Below are 15,773 nucleotides of genomic sequence, written 5' to 3' on the forward strand. Positions count from 1 at the left end.
CTTCATGTGCACTCAGAAAGAATGTGTATTCTGCTGTTGAGTACTTTATAAATTAATCAGTTAAAACAAATCAGCAGTATTGTTCAGGTCTGTATTCTTACTCATTGTCTGCCTATGTTTTCTATCGAGTATTGAGGAATGTTAAAGTCTTGAACTATAATTGTGTATTTGTCTGTTTCTCCTTTCAGTTCTGTCAGTTTTTGCTTCATGTAATTTGAAGAATGACTATACTTGTATAGATATTTAAGGTTGTTATGTCTTCCTGGAGAATGGACCCCTTTATCATGATGTAATGTACTTCTTCATCCCTGAGAATCTTCCTTATTCTTAAATGTTGCTTTTTCATTCTTTTATTTTTAACCTACCTGTGACATATTTAATGTAGGTATCTTCTAGGAATTAAAAAGAGCTAGTGAACTTTTGAAGATCCATAGAAATTACCATAAATCTGAACAAAAGCCAAAAAAATATTGGAAAAAAATGGACAGAGCCTCAGTTATCCATAAAATAATCCTAGGATGTCTGACATTTGTGTCTAAGACTCAGAAAGGATGCAGTGCAAAAAAACTATTTGAAGAAGGAATGGTTGGATGCTTCCCAAATTTGGCAAAAAATAATTCTACAAGTGAAAGATGCATATTGAACCCCAAAGCAAGCCCAACAAAATCCACACTCAAACATATCTCTTTTTTTAAACTAATGACAAAAAAAAAAAATCTGGAACAGAACCAAAGAAAAATGGTGCATTACATAGAGGAAATAAGTTTGAATGAATTGTGGATTTCTCATTAGAAAGCTTGGAGGCTACAAGGAATAAGAACATTTTAAAACTGCTAAAATAAAAGAACTGTAAATCAAGAATCCTATCTTCAGAAAAAAATGTTCTTCAGGAAAGAAGGTGAAATAGAGACATTCTAGATGAAGAAACACTAAAAGAATTCATCACCAACAGACTCTTTTTATGTCATCCCTGTTCCTCTATTGAGCCCACCAAGTGAGTTTTCATTTTTTGTTGTTGTTCTAAAATTCCCTCCTGGTTTTAATGTTTGGTTACACTTTCTGATTTTTCATTCTTTGGAAGAGCATTAACCTTTATTTCAGAGCTTCCCTATATATACAGTGGCTTCCTTAAGGTCCCTTCGTAATTCCAACGGGCTTCCCTTGTAGCTCAGTCAGTAAAGAATCTGCCTGCGATGCAGAAAGCCTGGGTTTGATTCCTGGGTCAGGGAGATCCCCTGGAGGACGAAATCTGTGGCACCTCAGTATTGGCATCTGTTCAATGTCTTTTCTGAGAGGAGATGAGATTTTCCCACTTTGTATGCTGAATATTTAGACTTGTCACCTGAGGAATTTTGGACTTGTATGCTGAACAATTTTTTATTGCATTTGAACATTTTGAATATTTGAATACATCAGATTCTGGGTCTTGTTTAAATTAAATAAATACGTTGGTTGAGCAGTGCTTTGAATTCTGATCTTCTTGCCCAGTCTGCCTGCCACCATTTACTGTTCAGAGTCTGAAAATAGTTGTGCCATTCATTCTGTCCTGGTTTTATAGCTAAATTCAGGAGACTGGATGGCATGTGCTTCCTCCATCTTTCTTGGAACTGAACCTGTCTTGGTAAATTACCTGTCCCATAATTTATCAAAAAGTTTTAAATTAGTTTTTATAATAATTTATGTAGTTTTTATAGAGCTGACAGTATCAATTTTGACAGCTGTATCACATATATTACTGAGCATTCTTTTCCTTGTGTCACTGCCCCTATGACACAGGCCCTTTGCATACCTGGGCTTTGGGCTGTATTACACTTTCCTGTTTCCCATCCCACCCAGTGACTGGTCATTTCCCTCTTGTCTTCTTTCAACTGAGACAAGGTTGGAATTTTCCAAAAGGAACTTTGTAGAGGAGGCAGGGTGCAAGATCTTCCCAGGATCTCATTCGTTTCCCTTTCCATGAGCTTCTATTAAATATCTACTCTAGTTCGAGTTCAGCCCCAAGCCCATGAGATAGAAAGATGAATAAAAGCATTCTCAGACTCCTGACCCCTATGGTCCCAAGGGGTCATCTGGGCTCTCTGGCCCTTGTGGGGTGAAGTGTCAGGGGTCTGAGCTAACTGTGTCTCCTTTCCCTCCAGCCCTCCAGGCCTCCTATGAGCAGGACAAGGAAGCCCTTACCCACTCCTTCCAGGAGGCCAAGGTGGCCCTGCAGGTGAGAAGGGTTGGGCCGTGTGAGTCTCTGTGATGTGGCGACCCTGCTGTCAGCTCGGGAGGTCTTGGTCTGAGATGAGGGTTGGCCTCTTTTTCAGGGATGGTTGGGAACATCTTGGAGACATTGTGGGCCTGGTGCCATGGTGTGATTAGAGTCGTGGGTGGCTGCACAGTGAGCCGTGGAAGCACGAAGGCAGGCCTCTGACCCAGACTGACTGGTCAGGGATTTCCTAGAGAGGGTGAAGTCTAAGGTGGAATCTGAGGGTGGGTTGGAATTTTTCAGATGAAGAAAGGTAGGAAAAGTGCCTTAGCAGAAACCAAACAAACAAAAAACGTGTGTTTAAATGCATGGAGAAAAGGGGAAAAAATACAGAGTACCTGTGGAACTGAAACAAGTCCAGGAGGCCTGGGTATAGAGCATGAGGGGGAAACAGTGGAGGCCAGAGAGGGAGGAGGGACCAAACGATGGGAGTCTGTGAGCCCTAGTAAGGGGGTGCCCTATCCTAGAGGCTATGGACAAAGTTTAGGTGGAGGAAGATCCTTGACAGGGGAGCAGTAGGGAGGCAGCCATGTACCTGGCATCTGCAAGAGTGATGTGATGTTGGCTGCAGGAGAAGGCATGTAGAGGGCACCGTGAGAGAAGAGGCAGAGCAAGGACGCTGAGCCTGGCTTGCATGCACTTTGAATGACAGTCTGCCGCCAGCCTTGAGTACCCTGACATCATCCCGGAGGGTACGGGCAGATGGGGCTGTACGTTTTGAACAGTGGTTGAAGTAGCTTAAGCCTGCAGTGCTGGGTAGAGCAAAGACAGACTGAAGAAGCCAACACTGACCCCTCCCCAAGGGGTGGAGAAGTCCACCTCCAGCCTTATGAGCCAGGCTTGCATCATCTCCTGCTTGCTCCCCCCTCCAGGAGACCATTGACAGACTGACTGCACAGCTGGAGGCCTTCCAGGCCAAGATGAAGAGGGCAGAGGAGTCCATCCTGAGCCGAGACTACAAGAAGCACATCCAGGTAGGTGGTGGTACCGACAGCCTGTCCTCCTTCAGTTTCCAGAATGGTCCAGGTCTGGGCGACAGGAAAGGCCAGTCCCTCTTCAAGGTTGGGGCTAGAACTGATGCTCTTACCTTAATGAGGGTCTGGCAGAAACAGTGTCCCCGTGTCACTGAGGGGGAACGTAAAGATCAGAGAGGCACGTGGGTGGTCGAGTGCTCACGCTCTGGACTCAGAATAAAGCGCCAGGAGCAGACCTGCCACACAGTTGGGGGCAGAATGGGGAGAGGGAGGCAGCCCACTCTCCCCGCCCCCGCCCCTCCCCATGCTGGCCGCTCTAAGGTCGCTCTGTGTTCCTGTCTAGGAGCACGGGAGCCTCAGCCAGTTCTGGGAGCAGGAGCTGGAGAGCTTACACTTTGTCATCGAAATGAAGAACGAGCGAATCCATGAGCTGGACAAGCGGCTGATCCTCATGGAGACAGTGGTCCGTGGCTGGCAGCGGCTGGAATGGAGGGATGGGGAAGGGGGACTGGGGAGGCAGCTTTACGCTTCCACTTTCTGGGCATTTCCTCTGTCCTGTGTGCAGAGGGTAGGTATCAATTATACTTTGCGGAAGGCCCAGCCAGGTCCACACCAGCTTTGACCTGCCGCCCGTGCTGGCCCTTGAGTCACTGGGGCTGGTCTGGGCCCAGCAGTGGCTCCTTCTCATCCTGGTCTTGTACTTTTTGACTGTGCGTGTTGCTGTCACTCGGGTGACACCAGGGCAAATAGCCTGGCTAACCAGGAGGGGCTGGCAGATGTCACAGGTCTGGGAAGGTTTGAGGAAGGAGTCGATGCCGGAAAAAAAAAAAATCAGACAGATATGGGAAACCAGAGTCAGCAAGGACGGGCCTGGGCAGTGGTGGGCGTTAGGGACACCAGTGGCTTTGTCTCCAGAGGGAAGGCCTTGGAGGACTTAGGATTGAATCCAAACAGATTATGTTACATTGTCCTGGAAGAAGTTCCCTGGCCTCTTGTGTGCCACACAACCTAAAGTCAGACCATTTCAGTGGATCCTTATCCATTTTGTTCAACCATTTTTTGTGGAATAGCATAACAGATACACTTACATTTATATACATTATTTAATTCTGTCTTTTGGAGAACCAAACTATTTTTTTTCTCTTGGGAACTTATGGAGATTTTAGATGGTAGTGGCTGTCTTCTTTTTTTAATACTCATCTGGTTAAGTGAAAAGTTGGCAGTCCTGTGTTCACGCCTTAGTTGCATTGTTCCAAGTAATCTTAGTGCCTCGTGAAATGTAACATTTGGTCTAAAGTGAATCAGTGTTTTTGGTGGCTGCGGATAAGAGGGAGGTGATAGCACATGTTGTACCAGGGGCTTTCTGAGCTCACTCTGATTTGTTACAGAAAGAAAAAAATCTGCTGTTGGAGGAGAAGATCACCACCCTCCAGCAGGAGAATGAGGACCTCCATGCCAGAGGCCACAACCAGATGATTGTGTCAAGGTAGCTGCTCCCACGCCCTGCTCCTCCCATCCCCACCGCTTATTTTTTGTGAATCTCCAGTTGGGAGAGTCTCCAGGAGAAGCCTGTCTGGGGGAGGAGGTTGGCTCCTCTTTGCTGGGGGTCAGGAATCCCAAGGGACCAGCTCTGCCCGGAAACAGAAGTGGCAGGACTGATTAATATGTTTGTCCCCATCCTAGCTGAGTGGACTCCATGGGAAAGCCCAGTTCAGGAAGAAGGAACAGGAAGCTTAGGGTTCAAGGGGCCGAAAGAATGAATGAATCAGTGGTAAGGGGTCGGTCAATGAGAACTGAGATCATGTGTCAGATGTAATTTGTTGACAACATATTATCTCATCTAATCCTAGTCATTATAATGACTCTAAGAGCCAGTCCTGTTAGCATTCCATTTTGCAAATTTGCCCAGAGTGAATACCTGGGCAAATACCTACTAAGAAATTACACTTCTTAGTAGTGGAGCAGATCTGAACCCAAAACTGAGGGCCACCTTGGTCAACATCTGGAGTTGCCTTTTCAAGTGGGGCCACCGTGCAGGCTTCCTGGAGGAAAGGGCTGGTCTTTGCAGTTGCTGGAGGCCCCGAGAGGTGGTCCCCTCGGGCAGCGCTGGCTCTATGTCCACAGGCAGCTCTCGGAGGACCTGCTTCTTGCCCGTGAGGCCCTGGAGAAGGAGTCACAGTCACGGCGGCAGCTCCAGCAGGAGAAGGAGGAGCTGCTTTACCGGGTCCTCGGGGCTGATACCTCCCCTGCCTTCCCGCTGGCCTCTGTCACTCCCACTGAGGTCTCCTTCCTGGCCACATAGGGCCTGAGCCTCCAGGATGCCTGCGGTCACAGCTTCCTCTCAAGGACCTGGTAGAGAAGGCAGCAGGGACCTCTTGTCCTTTTCCCAGGAGGGGATGAGGGCGGAAGTGAGACGGGGAGCCAGGGTGTGTGCCCAGTGAGCCCTGGGGGCTTGGGCCACACAGAATCACCTGGGGGCTGCCTAGGCCCCGAGCAGCTCCCTCCCTCAAGTCGGTGCAGGGGACAAGCGAGAGGAACCCTTTTGTTCCCCCGCCCCCAACCCTTCTCTCAGTTCAGGTCAGGGAGCACTGAGGCTCTCCCCAGGGGCAACCGTGCCACACTGGGCATCCGACCAAGAGGGAACATGCCCCTGGTCCTAACTTGTCAGCTTTGCCGCCAGCTCCTCAGTGACCTAACTTGCCCCAGCCACCTCACCCCGCCTGGCCTTTCCTCAGCCTCTAAACCAGTTAGGGCAACTGAGCAGACTGCCCTTGAGTCACTCACTGTTCCATTCTAGACTTGTCTGAAGGTCAGACTACGGGCTGGGGGTCAGCAGGGGAGGATGGGGACCACACGCTGTGAATCAAAGTGGGGAGGCACTGGAGTCCCTTGCCCACTGGGCAGACCATCGGGCACGCCACCAGCCCCAGGCCCAAAGTCTGATCCATCCAAGGGCTAAGGCCAGAGCTACTCCTCCTGGACCAGGCAGGGTTCACTTGCCACCCTCCTGCTCCCGCAGCCTCGGTACCATCAGGACTCGGGTGCCCCCTAGTGGATCTAAGTACCCTCAACAGCCAGAGCTGGAACCTCATCCCCATGCAGATGAGGAAACCGAGCAGAGAGAGGGACCCAGAGCCAGGACTGGGGCTCATCTGTCATCCGAGCGTACTTTGTCGTCTAGGAGGTCGTGTATGAGACGTGGTCTTTCTCCTTGCTCTGTTTGCCCCACCCTGTCCAGTCTCTCAGTCCTGCTCTCCACTCAGTCCCTTCTAGCACCCCGACCCCAGGCCTGTAGATCCTGGCCCTCAGCCTCACCATCAGAGCAGAGGGGTGGCTGGAGTAACTAACCTCGGCAGGCCTGTCCAGGCCTGACCATCTGTGGATTCAAGATTCTTCTCAGGAAGCACTGGGTCATCTGAAGACAGTAACAATCCTGTCTCTCTATAAGCATTTTGATTAAATGCCTTCACATACACCTCACTCCCCATCCGTGAAAGATCCTCACAGCAACTTCTTTCCAAGCTTTAGCAGAGAGCACGCTGAGATCTCAAAATCCAGTGGGCCTTGCCTGAGGTCCCCCAGCTCCCGGGGGCCAGCATGTAGGAAAGGTCAATTCATGGGAACAGGGGTTTCCTCCATCAACCCAGACCACTTTCTTCATCCCGCTCGATCTGGGCTTCATCCATTTCTCCTTCGAGGTATTCAGATGTGACTCTGCTTCTCCAAACCTGTGCAAACACATTATCTGGGAGCCTTGGGGACAGCTGTGGATATGAATGGTCACAACCGAGAAAAGAAGGGGTGGCCAAGTAATTTGGGAAACTCTAAGTTCACTCAAGTTACACAGCTCTGCTGTTGGCTCAGACGGCAAAGAATCCACCCACAATGCAGGAGACCTGGGTTCAATCCTTGGGCTAGGAAGATCCCCTGGAGGAGGGCATGGCAACCCACTCCAGTATTCTTGCCTGGAGAATCCCATAGAGAGGAGCCTGGCCGGCTAGAGTCCATGGGGTCGTAAAGAGTCAGACATGACTGAGCAACTAACCACACAGGTTCACTCAAGTTACACAGCTCTGCAAACTACAGAACTTCTCAGAGCCTTTAATATGCTAATGTGCATTGCAAACTCACAAAGGAGCAAAGAGTCCAGCGTCTCTTAAACATCTTAGTTTAACCAAGTTTCTCCCTCAGCCTGAGCACTTCAGGCTGCAGAATGCAAATTAGAAAACACTGTTCTAATTGAAAAGGGCCCGGCAGGGCTGGAGAAGGGGCAGGTTGAGTGAGGTGGGGTTTCCCTTGCGTAGCCTGTGGTGGCTGTGAAGAGGTGAACTGTGGTCATACCTTCACCCTGGGGCAGGCAAGCTATGGAAAATAAAAAGAACACCTGATACTGCATTCCTCTGGCCTGGCTTTCCTGGGAGAGAGAGGAAGTGGGTCTTCACACAAGGCCTCTGCTGGGGGCAGGCGGAGTAAGTCAGTCCTGGGAGCTGAGGGACTCATCAGCAGTTCGGGACTTCTCAGGAACTGGCGTCCCATGGGCCCTAGCCTTACCCAGGCTTGGAGTGGGGGCTGGGGCCAGAGTAAAGGCTGCTCAGATGCTGCCTGTCAGAATAGGCCAAGGCTTGGAGTGAGGCCCCGAGGCTGAAACAAGACGTGAAAGCACTGATGGGCTGGCAGAGTGTGAGGGTGATGGTGAAGGTTCTTTCTGCTTTTTAGGGGGCACCTCCTCGGCATCAAAACCACCAAGGTTCACACAGTTACCTGTCCCTGCTTCTATCCGCTGCTCTACACCTGGATGCCAGGGGTCAGGGTGCAGGGGGACACAAGGACATGGGTGGGAGCTGTCCCCACACCCTGAAGGTTCCTGGCCTGGCAGGTATCAATGGCAGCATCCCTGGCCCAGGTCTTTTCCACACAGAGGTGTTCCCTGCATCCCACCTGGCTCTCCTAGCGCATCATGCCCACATCGCTGCAGGCCTGGCGCTGACATCAGGGGGTGGGCCCAGCTGCAGGGACAAAATTTTACTGTCTATCAGCTGCCCCAGGTGCTGTCTCTGAACGGGGCATGGTAGGCAGGCAAGAGGCAGAGTGAAAGAAGAGTGACTTGGCCAAGGTCACACATCAGCATCAGAGCCCCTGAAAAGCCAGGTATTTGTGGACAAAGATGAGCTGTTCAGGTCCCTGGAGGGAAGCTGAGGGCTCCTCCCCGCTGGAGGAAAGGCATAAGGTAACTCGGTACTTCCTGGAATGGGTTTTGTCGCACTCTTCCGTACCAAGGTCGCTGAAGCTTGGATGGTGGGTTTAGGGGAGGAAGAGGGTCTGCCATGCAGAGAAGGGGAGAGACGTGGGTACACGCATGTTGAACTGATTGTTAGAATGGTTGGAATAAAGATCCAAGTTGGAGCCTGAACAAAATGGCTGAGTATGAGGACGTGGAGCTCACCTCCCCCGACAAACACACCAAAAACACATCTACGTGTGCAAGAAACTATCTTGCACTATCTGGAAACTAGAAGAGTTCCTGTGTAACCAAGGCTACGAAAAGATTCCCACAGAATCAGGTTGGATGGGAAGCAAAGCAATGGGTGAGCTGTGACCCTGGCAGGGGACTGAGAAGGGTCTGATGACACGAGTGGACACTCGTCCTGGGGAGTGAGCAGGTGGAGCCACAGACTGGACGTTCCAGTCCTAGGGTCCCACACAGAAAGGACAAGCCCTTGTGGCCGCCTGGAGAACCAGTGAGACCAACAGAAACGCTGGCAGAGCCTAGACTCCACTCATGAGGCTTACACGGGTGCTGGCCTGTCGACAGACATGGCACAGAGGTCTGCCCTGGCAACAACCACCTCGCCACAACCCCCGATCTGAGCGAACGCCTGGCCCCGCTCAGTCCACACCACAGCCTGGCACTGAGTCTAGGGCAGCCAGGACCCGGGAAGAGAACATCTAGGGATGCAGAGGTGACCCAGGGGCCTGGAGTATGCGTGGTCCAGGTGGGGCAGCAGTGGCCATTGGTTGCACTTGCTCTAACAGCACCCCATAGTATTTTACAATAGCTGTAAATGGAGTATAATATGTATGTTTTGATTCACTATGTTATACACTTTTAACATATTGTATACTAACTATACTTCAATTAAAAATTATAAAAATGAAACTTTAAAAGAGGGAGATGTTGGTCCCATCCACTGGAGCCTCTTCAGTGGGGAACTCCCAATGCAGTGTCCCCTAGGCCAGGAGGTTGGTCACCTGATGGGGAGGCAGAACTGGCCAATAGCTGCACAGCTGTACCATCTCATATAATCCTCCCTGAGGATGAAGAAGAGCTCCTCTGGGTCTGCAAGGAGAGAATGAGCTTGCCTGACTTCTAGCTTCCTGATGTTCCACCACTACCTACAAGCAGGAGGTCCCTGGCGGGGACCTGAAATCCCACTTTGTCTCCCCATCCCCATTCTCCATGCTCCTTGCTCTCTCATATGGGGCTCTGCCTGAAGACTAAACACCAGTTTACTGGTTTCAGCCTGTCATCAGTTTGCTGTGCGTCTGCAATCTCTTTCCCTCCCTTTCTGATCTTAGTGGCTTCATTTATACAATGAGGGTGTTCACACCAGCTGGTCTCTAAAGGGCCCTTTGTGAAAAACATCACTGGAAGTACTGAACTAGAAGTCCAGGTTTCTGATTTGATTCCTAACCTTGCCACTCACTAGTTGTGGGACTTTAAACAAATCCCTTTCTTCCATGAGCCTTGGTTGTTTATCAAGTGGAAGCAATAATCCTACTCTGGATTATTTTGCAGAGCTGATAAGAAGCCAATGAGATACTGGATATGAGACGCCAGGCCTGTGGAAGGCAAACATTCATCAAACTCTTTCATGGTACTTTGAGTAATACACTCTCAAATCAGATTCTTTGGTACATCATGGTACAGTGAGTAGGAATTATGAATATCTGGGGACCAGTTTTCTAGAGCCGTGCTACCAATAGAACTTTCTGTAGTGGCATCTGTGTTGCTGAATACGTAACCACTTGTCATATGTAGCTATAGGGCTCTTCAAATGTAGCTAGTGGAACCTGGGAACAGAATTTTAAGCTTTTAGTTAATTTGGATTTAAATAGCCACATCTGTTAAAAGCCTTCTGTACTGGGTAAAGCAGCTCAGAGGTAGACAAATGCATAGATTTCTTAACTTTGGCTGCACAGTAGGGTCACTGAGGTGCCTGAAAGATAACCAATTCCTGGGCCCCACCCCTAGACCAAACCCATTGGAACATGGCTTGAGGTGAGGATTTGGTGCCCGTAGTTTTAAAGTTCCCTGGTTGGGGACTTCCCTAGTGGTCCAGTGGCTAAGACTCCATGCTCCCAATGCAGGAGCCCAGGTTCGATCTCTGTTCAGGGAACTAGATCCCGCACGCTGCAACTAAGAGTTCACATGTAGCGATGAAGACAGAAGATACTGTGTGCCGCAGCTAGGACCTGGCACAGCAAAACAATAAATCAATTAAAAAATATTTAAAAAATAAAAACTCCGCAGGTGACCCTAATGTGCAGCTACAGTTGAGATACACTGCTTATCAAATCTTCCTGAAGATTGAAATCACCTATAGGACTTGTTAGGCTTCTAGAATCTGTCCAGAATTAATGGCAGGGGGGTCTAAGAATCTGTTTTTAACAGGCTCCCAAGTGATGCTGATAGTCATGGTCAAGACCTTCTACATTTGATCATCATTACTGTTATGTTTGGAATTGAGTAAGGGAGAGACACTGCTGAGTCTAGAAGAGTCATCTCTTTCCTCTGTTGGACAAAGGTGGACTCTGACTCCCCCATTCTATGTGGAACTAGCCATAAAAATCCCAGAATGTCACAAGAAGGATCTTAGAGAACCACTAGTGCAGTTCCCTCATTTTACAGATGGGTCTAAGAAGAGGTACTTAAGGCAGGTTTGAAGGACTTTCTGAGTTGAGGTTCTTGGAGACCCTGACTCCAGGGCACTTGTGAAGATGCAGGTCTTTTCCTTCTGCATTCGTGCTGTCCTGGCAGTGCAGAGCCCAGCAGCTGTATTTCCCTGTGTCTGCACCCACGGAGTCTCTCAGCTGAACTGACTGTGCTGGTTTCATTTTGGGGTGCCAGCTGGGGTGGGCAGGAGACGGGCAAGAGCTGAGATGCTTAGTGAGAAGCAGTTGTTTAGCTGACAGTCCCCTTCCCCAACGTTTATCGCTCCACCCACCCAGTCTTCCCCTCATCCCCAGTCAAGCTGTCAGGATTTATATTGGTCTCTGGCCCTACCCACCATGGCTTGCAAGATCTTCATTTCCTGGCCAGAGTTTGAACCAAACACACACGGTGTCCTAACCACTGGATGGCCAGGGAATTCTCCCCACCCACAGTTTGACCAGCTCTCCTATCCCACTGGCCTCAAGTGCAACTTCTAATTGGTCCACCTACCACTCCCCTCCCCACCACCATCATTGACCTTGCCCACACACTGCAAACGGAATCTCACAAATCCCTTTGCCCTTCTTGGCTTCTTGCTTGTGTCCCTTTGTTCAGGCCAGCAAAGGCCTTCTGAATACCTCCATCTTCCAAAAGAGGCAGAGTCCCAGGAAATCTTATTTTAAGAGACTCAACTGAGACAGGATAAATCTGAACTCAGTTGTTATATCCTCAAAGGGGCAATGCTGTGGGACCGATTTTGCCTTTATTCCTGCCTTCCCCGTGATGGAGTCCTTGACATAAGGATCGCTCGCTCCAGCCGGGCATCCAAGCACCGACAGGTCATTCTTCTTGGCCTTGCCACTGCACATTTCTCCCCACAGGCAGTCTTTGCTGCCTCAAGCAGATACGCTGCTGGCAGAATTAGTATGTGTACACAGAAACTAGAGGGTAGCCCCAGCTCTCTGGAACTAGAAAAAAGCCCTTGCAGGATATAAAGCTTCAAAAGAAGCCCACGCACCTATGGTCAATTAATCCATGACAAAGGAGATAAGAGTATACAATGAAGAAAAGATAGTCACCTCAGTAAATGCTGCTGGAAGCACTGGACAGCTACATGTAAAAGGATGGAATTAGGACATTCTCTAGCACCATACACAAAAATAAACCCAAATGGATTAAAGACCTAAATATAAGACCAAAACTATAAAAAACTCTTAGAGGAAAACATAGGCAGAACACTCTTTGAGATAAATCACAGCAAAATCTTTTTTGATCTGTCTCCTAGAGTAACAGAAAAACAAAAACAAACAAATGGGACCTAATTAAACTCAAAAGCTTTTGCCCAGCAAAGGAAACCATAAACAAAATGCAAAGACAAGATGGGAGAAATATTTGCAAACAATGGGACCAACAAGGGATTAATCTCCAAAATTTACAAACAGCTCATGCAGCTCAGTATTGTTATATTTTTTAAAAAATAAAAAAAATGGGCAGAAGATGTAAACAGACATTTCTCCAAAGAAGACATATAAATGGCCAAAGAGCACATGAAAAGATGCTCAACATCACTAATTATTAGCGAAATGCAAATCAAAGCTATGATGAGAAATCACCTCACACCAGTCAGAATGGCCATCATCAAAAAGTCTACAAACAAATGCTGGAGAGGGTATGGAGAAAAGAGAACCCTTCTACAGTGTTGGTGGGAAGGTAAATTGGTGCAGCCACTATGGAAAACAGTATGGAGGCTCCTTAAAAAAACTAAAAATAGAGCTACCATATGATCCAGCAGCCCCACTCTTGAGCATATATTTAGACAAAATTCTAATCCAAAAAGATACATGTACCCTCAACATTCTTAGCAGCAATATTTCAATAGCCAAGACATGGAAGCACCTAAGTGGCCATGGACAGAGCAATGGATAAAGAAGATGTGAGAGGCAATGGAATATTACTCAGTCAGTAAAAGGAATGAAACAATGCCATTTGTACAACATGGGTGGATCTGGAGATTATCACACTAGGTGAAGTAAGTCAGATAAAGACAAATATCATATGATAGTGCTTATATGTGGAATCTAAAATAAAGGTTACAAATGAACTTATCTATAAAACTGAAATAAAGTTACAGATACAGAAAATAAACTTGTTGTTACTGGGGGTTGGGTAGGATAAATTGAAAGACTGGGATTGACACATTCACACTATTATATAAAAATAGATAACTATTGAGGACCTGCTTATAGCACGAGGAACTCTACCTAATACTCTGGAATGACCTATACGGGAAAAGAGTCTGAAAAAGTGTGGATACATGTATTTGTGTAACAGATTCACTTTGCTGTATGCCTGAAACTAGCACAACATTGTAAATCAACTATACTTCAATTTAAAAATTTTTTATGGAGGCTTCTTCATGTAGACATCCTCCATCAACTCAGTCTCCAGCCCCTCTCTCCTTCCCAGAGGACATGGGTAGAGCTGAAAGCCCAAGCTTCTAACTATGGTTTGCTCTTTCTGGTGACCAGCCCTCATCCAGGAGCCCAAAAGAGTCACCTCATTAGAACAAAAGACACTCCTGTCACCTGAGAAATCCAAAAAGCTCTAGGAACTCTGTGTTGGGAACTAGGGTCAAAGACCAAACATTTTAAGATGCTTCTAGTGCACCTATCACTTGGGAAATTCCAAGGGTTTTTAGGAACTGGTGTCAGGAACTGAGGACCGATGTATATTTTTTTCTTTTATTTCACTACAATATAAAAGCTCTCCCTGGTGTCCCTGGTGGGGTTAAATATCCTGGGAGCCGCTCCTAGCCTTGGAGGGAAAGGATGTTGCAATGGTTTGGGGAAGTCTTGGTAGTGTGAAGAGGTTTATTCTGAATTTCTTACATGGAGAACACTTAACAGTTCAGAGAATTTTACCACCCACATTCTGGTTTAAATGTCGCCATAGCCCAAAAGTGCACCCAATGAGCATTATGACCCTCTTTTTATAAGAAACTAAGGGAGTTGGTGATGGACAGGGAGGCCTGGCGTGCTGTGATTCATGGGGTCGCAAAGAGTCGGACACGACTGAGCGACTGAACTGAACTGAACTGAACTGAAGCCTCTGAGAGAACAGCTGGACTCAAAATACTGAAGAGGCGGCCTGGAACAGTGGTCCCCAACCTTTTTGGCCTAGTGACTGGTTTCGTGGAAGACAGTTTTTTCACAGACTGGGAAGTGGTGGGGGATGGTTTCAGGGTGATTCAAGCACATCCATTTATAGTGCACTTTAATCTAATTCTGTTACTGATCCGACAGGAGGTACTGGTCCGCAGCCCAGAGGCTGGGGACCCCTGGCCTAGAACACCGAGGTCTGTCATCTGAAAACACAGATTCCCTGAGGAGGTATTCTCTAAGCCACTCCAGATAAGCAGAGGTGAGCCTGGACAGGCTGATGGCACATGGCCTTTAGAGCTAGAGATGCTGGACTTGACTCTTTGCTCTGCTACACACTAGCTGTGTGACCTTGGCCAAGTCACTAAATTTCCCTGAGTCCCTTTTTCTAAATTTAGAAAATTTAGAACCCCTGCTTTATAGAACTATTATATGCATTAAGTAATAAATGTGAAACACTTAACACAGTGCCTGAAATATGACAGAAGTTCAATAAACAGCTATCATGAATAATTTATTCATTTCCTACTGGCACTGTAACAAACTCAGTGGCTTAGAATGACGTAAATTTATTATCTTATAGTTCTGGAAGTCAAAAGCCTGAAATGGTTCTCATGGGGCTAAAACTCAGGTGTCAGCAGGGCCTCGTGGAAGATGTTTCTTTGTCTTTTCCGATTTCTAGAGGCTGCCCACATTCCTTGGCTTACGTCCCCCTTTTCTCTGTCTTCAAAGCCAGCCTCGTTGGACCAAGTCTTCATCATGGTGCCACCTCTCTGACTCTCTCATGTGAGTCCCTTTGTTACAGAACCAGGTTTGTTTTTTTCAGTGAATAGACAGTCAAAACCCTGTGACGCCACTGGAGTTTGAGAACAGGAAGATCAAGTCTCAAATTCGCATCCCAAAGGCAAGGGGCTCGGAGTGTCTACAGGATGAAAAATAAAGAAGCAGCTTGGTCTGTGGCGTGGGGAAAGGTGATTCGGAAAAGGTTCAGTAAGTATTATTCTGTGTAGGCGTAACTAGGCCACATGTTCCGAACATGGTGTTTTCCACCCTTTGATGTCCAAAGGTCACTAACAATTGCCCAGTTAAAAGGTCTGTGGTCCCATCCAGTCTTCACCAGCTCAGCTCAAACTAGACATGGCTGATTCCAAGTCCTAGAACATAACTTGGGCAAACATCTTATCCTTCAGGCTCCATGATGCTTGGAGGACATGCAAGTTTTAAAATGACCTGATTAGTGAAGGTAGGTGAACCGGATTTAACCCAAAGTTTCATTTCTTCCATGTTTAAGGATCCTTGTGATTACATTGGGCCCACCTGAATGAATAACCTAGCATACTATCCTTAAGTCAGTTGATCAGCAACCTTAACTCCATCTGTGAGCTCAATGCTTCTGCTATATAATGTTCTGGGGATGAAGATGTGGACATCTTTGGGAGGCCATAGTATATTTTTTA

At 47.7% G+C, this 15,773-nt stretch overlaps 1 protein-coding gene across 1 annotated transcript in view; it reads left to right on the plus strand.

Moving 5' to 3' along the window:
- CCDC69 (coiled-coil domain containing 69) overlaps window positions 1-7,620 on the plus strand; it is a 35,367-nt gene extending 27,747 nt beyond the window's left edge. The window contains exons 5-9 of the mRNA XM_055430216.2: window positions 2,139-2,212; window positions 3,124-3,225; window positions 3,569-3,688; window positions 4,614-4,711; window positions 5,350-7,620. Coding sequence (XP_055286191.2) covers window positions 2,139-2,212; window positions 3,124-3,225; window positions 3,569-3,688; window positions 4,614-4,711; window positions 5,350-5,527 — 572 coding nt within the window. The 3' untranslated portion in view covers window positions 5,528-7,620. The remainder of the gene's footprint in view (window positions 1-2,138; window positions 2,213-3,123; window positions 3,226-3,568; window positions 3,689-4,613; window positions 4,712-5,349) is intronic.
- The last annotated feature ends 8,153 nt before the right edge of the window (window positions 7,621-15,773 follow it).

Source organism: Moschus berezovskii, chromosome 8 (genome assembly GCF_049115385.1).
Source record: "Moschus berezovskii isolate FMDL1 chromosome 8, NW_MosBer_1.0, whole genome shotgun sequence".
Classification (NCBI taxonomy): Eukaryota; Metazoa; Chordata; class Mammalia; order Artiodactyla; family Moschidae; genus Moschus; species Moschus berezovskii.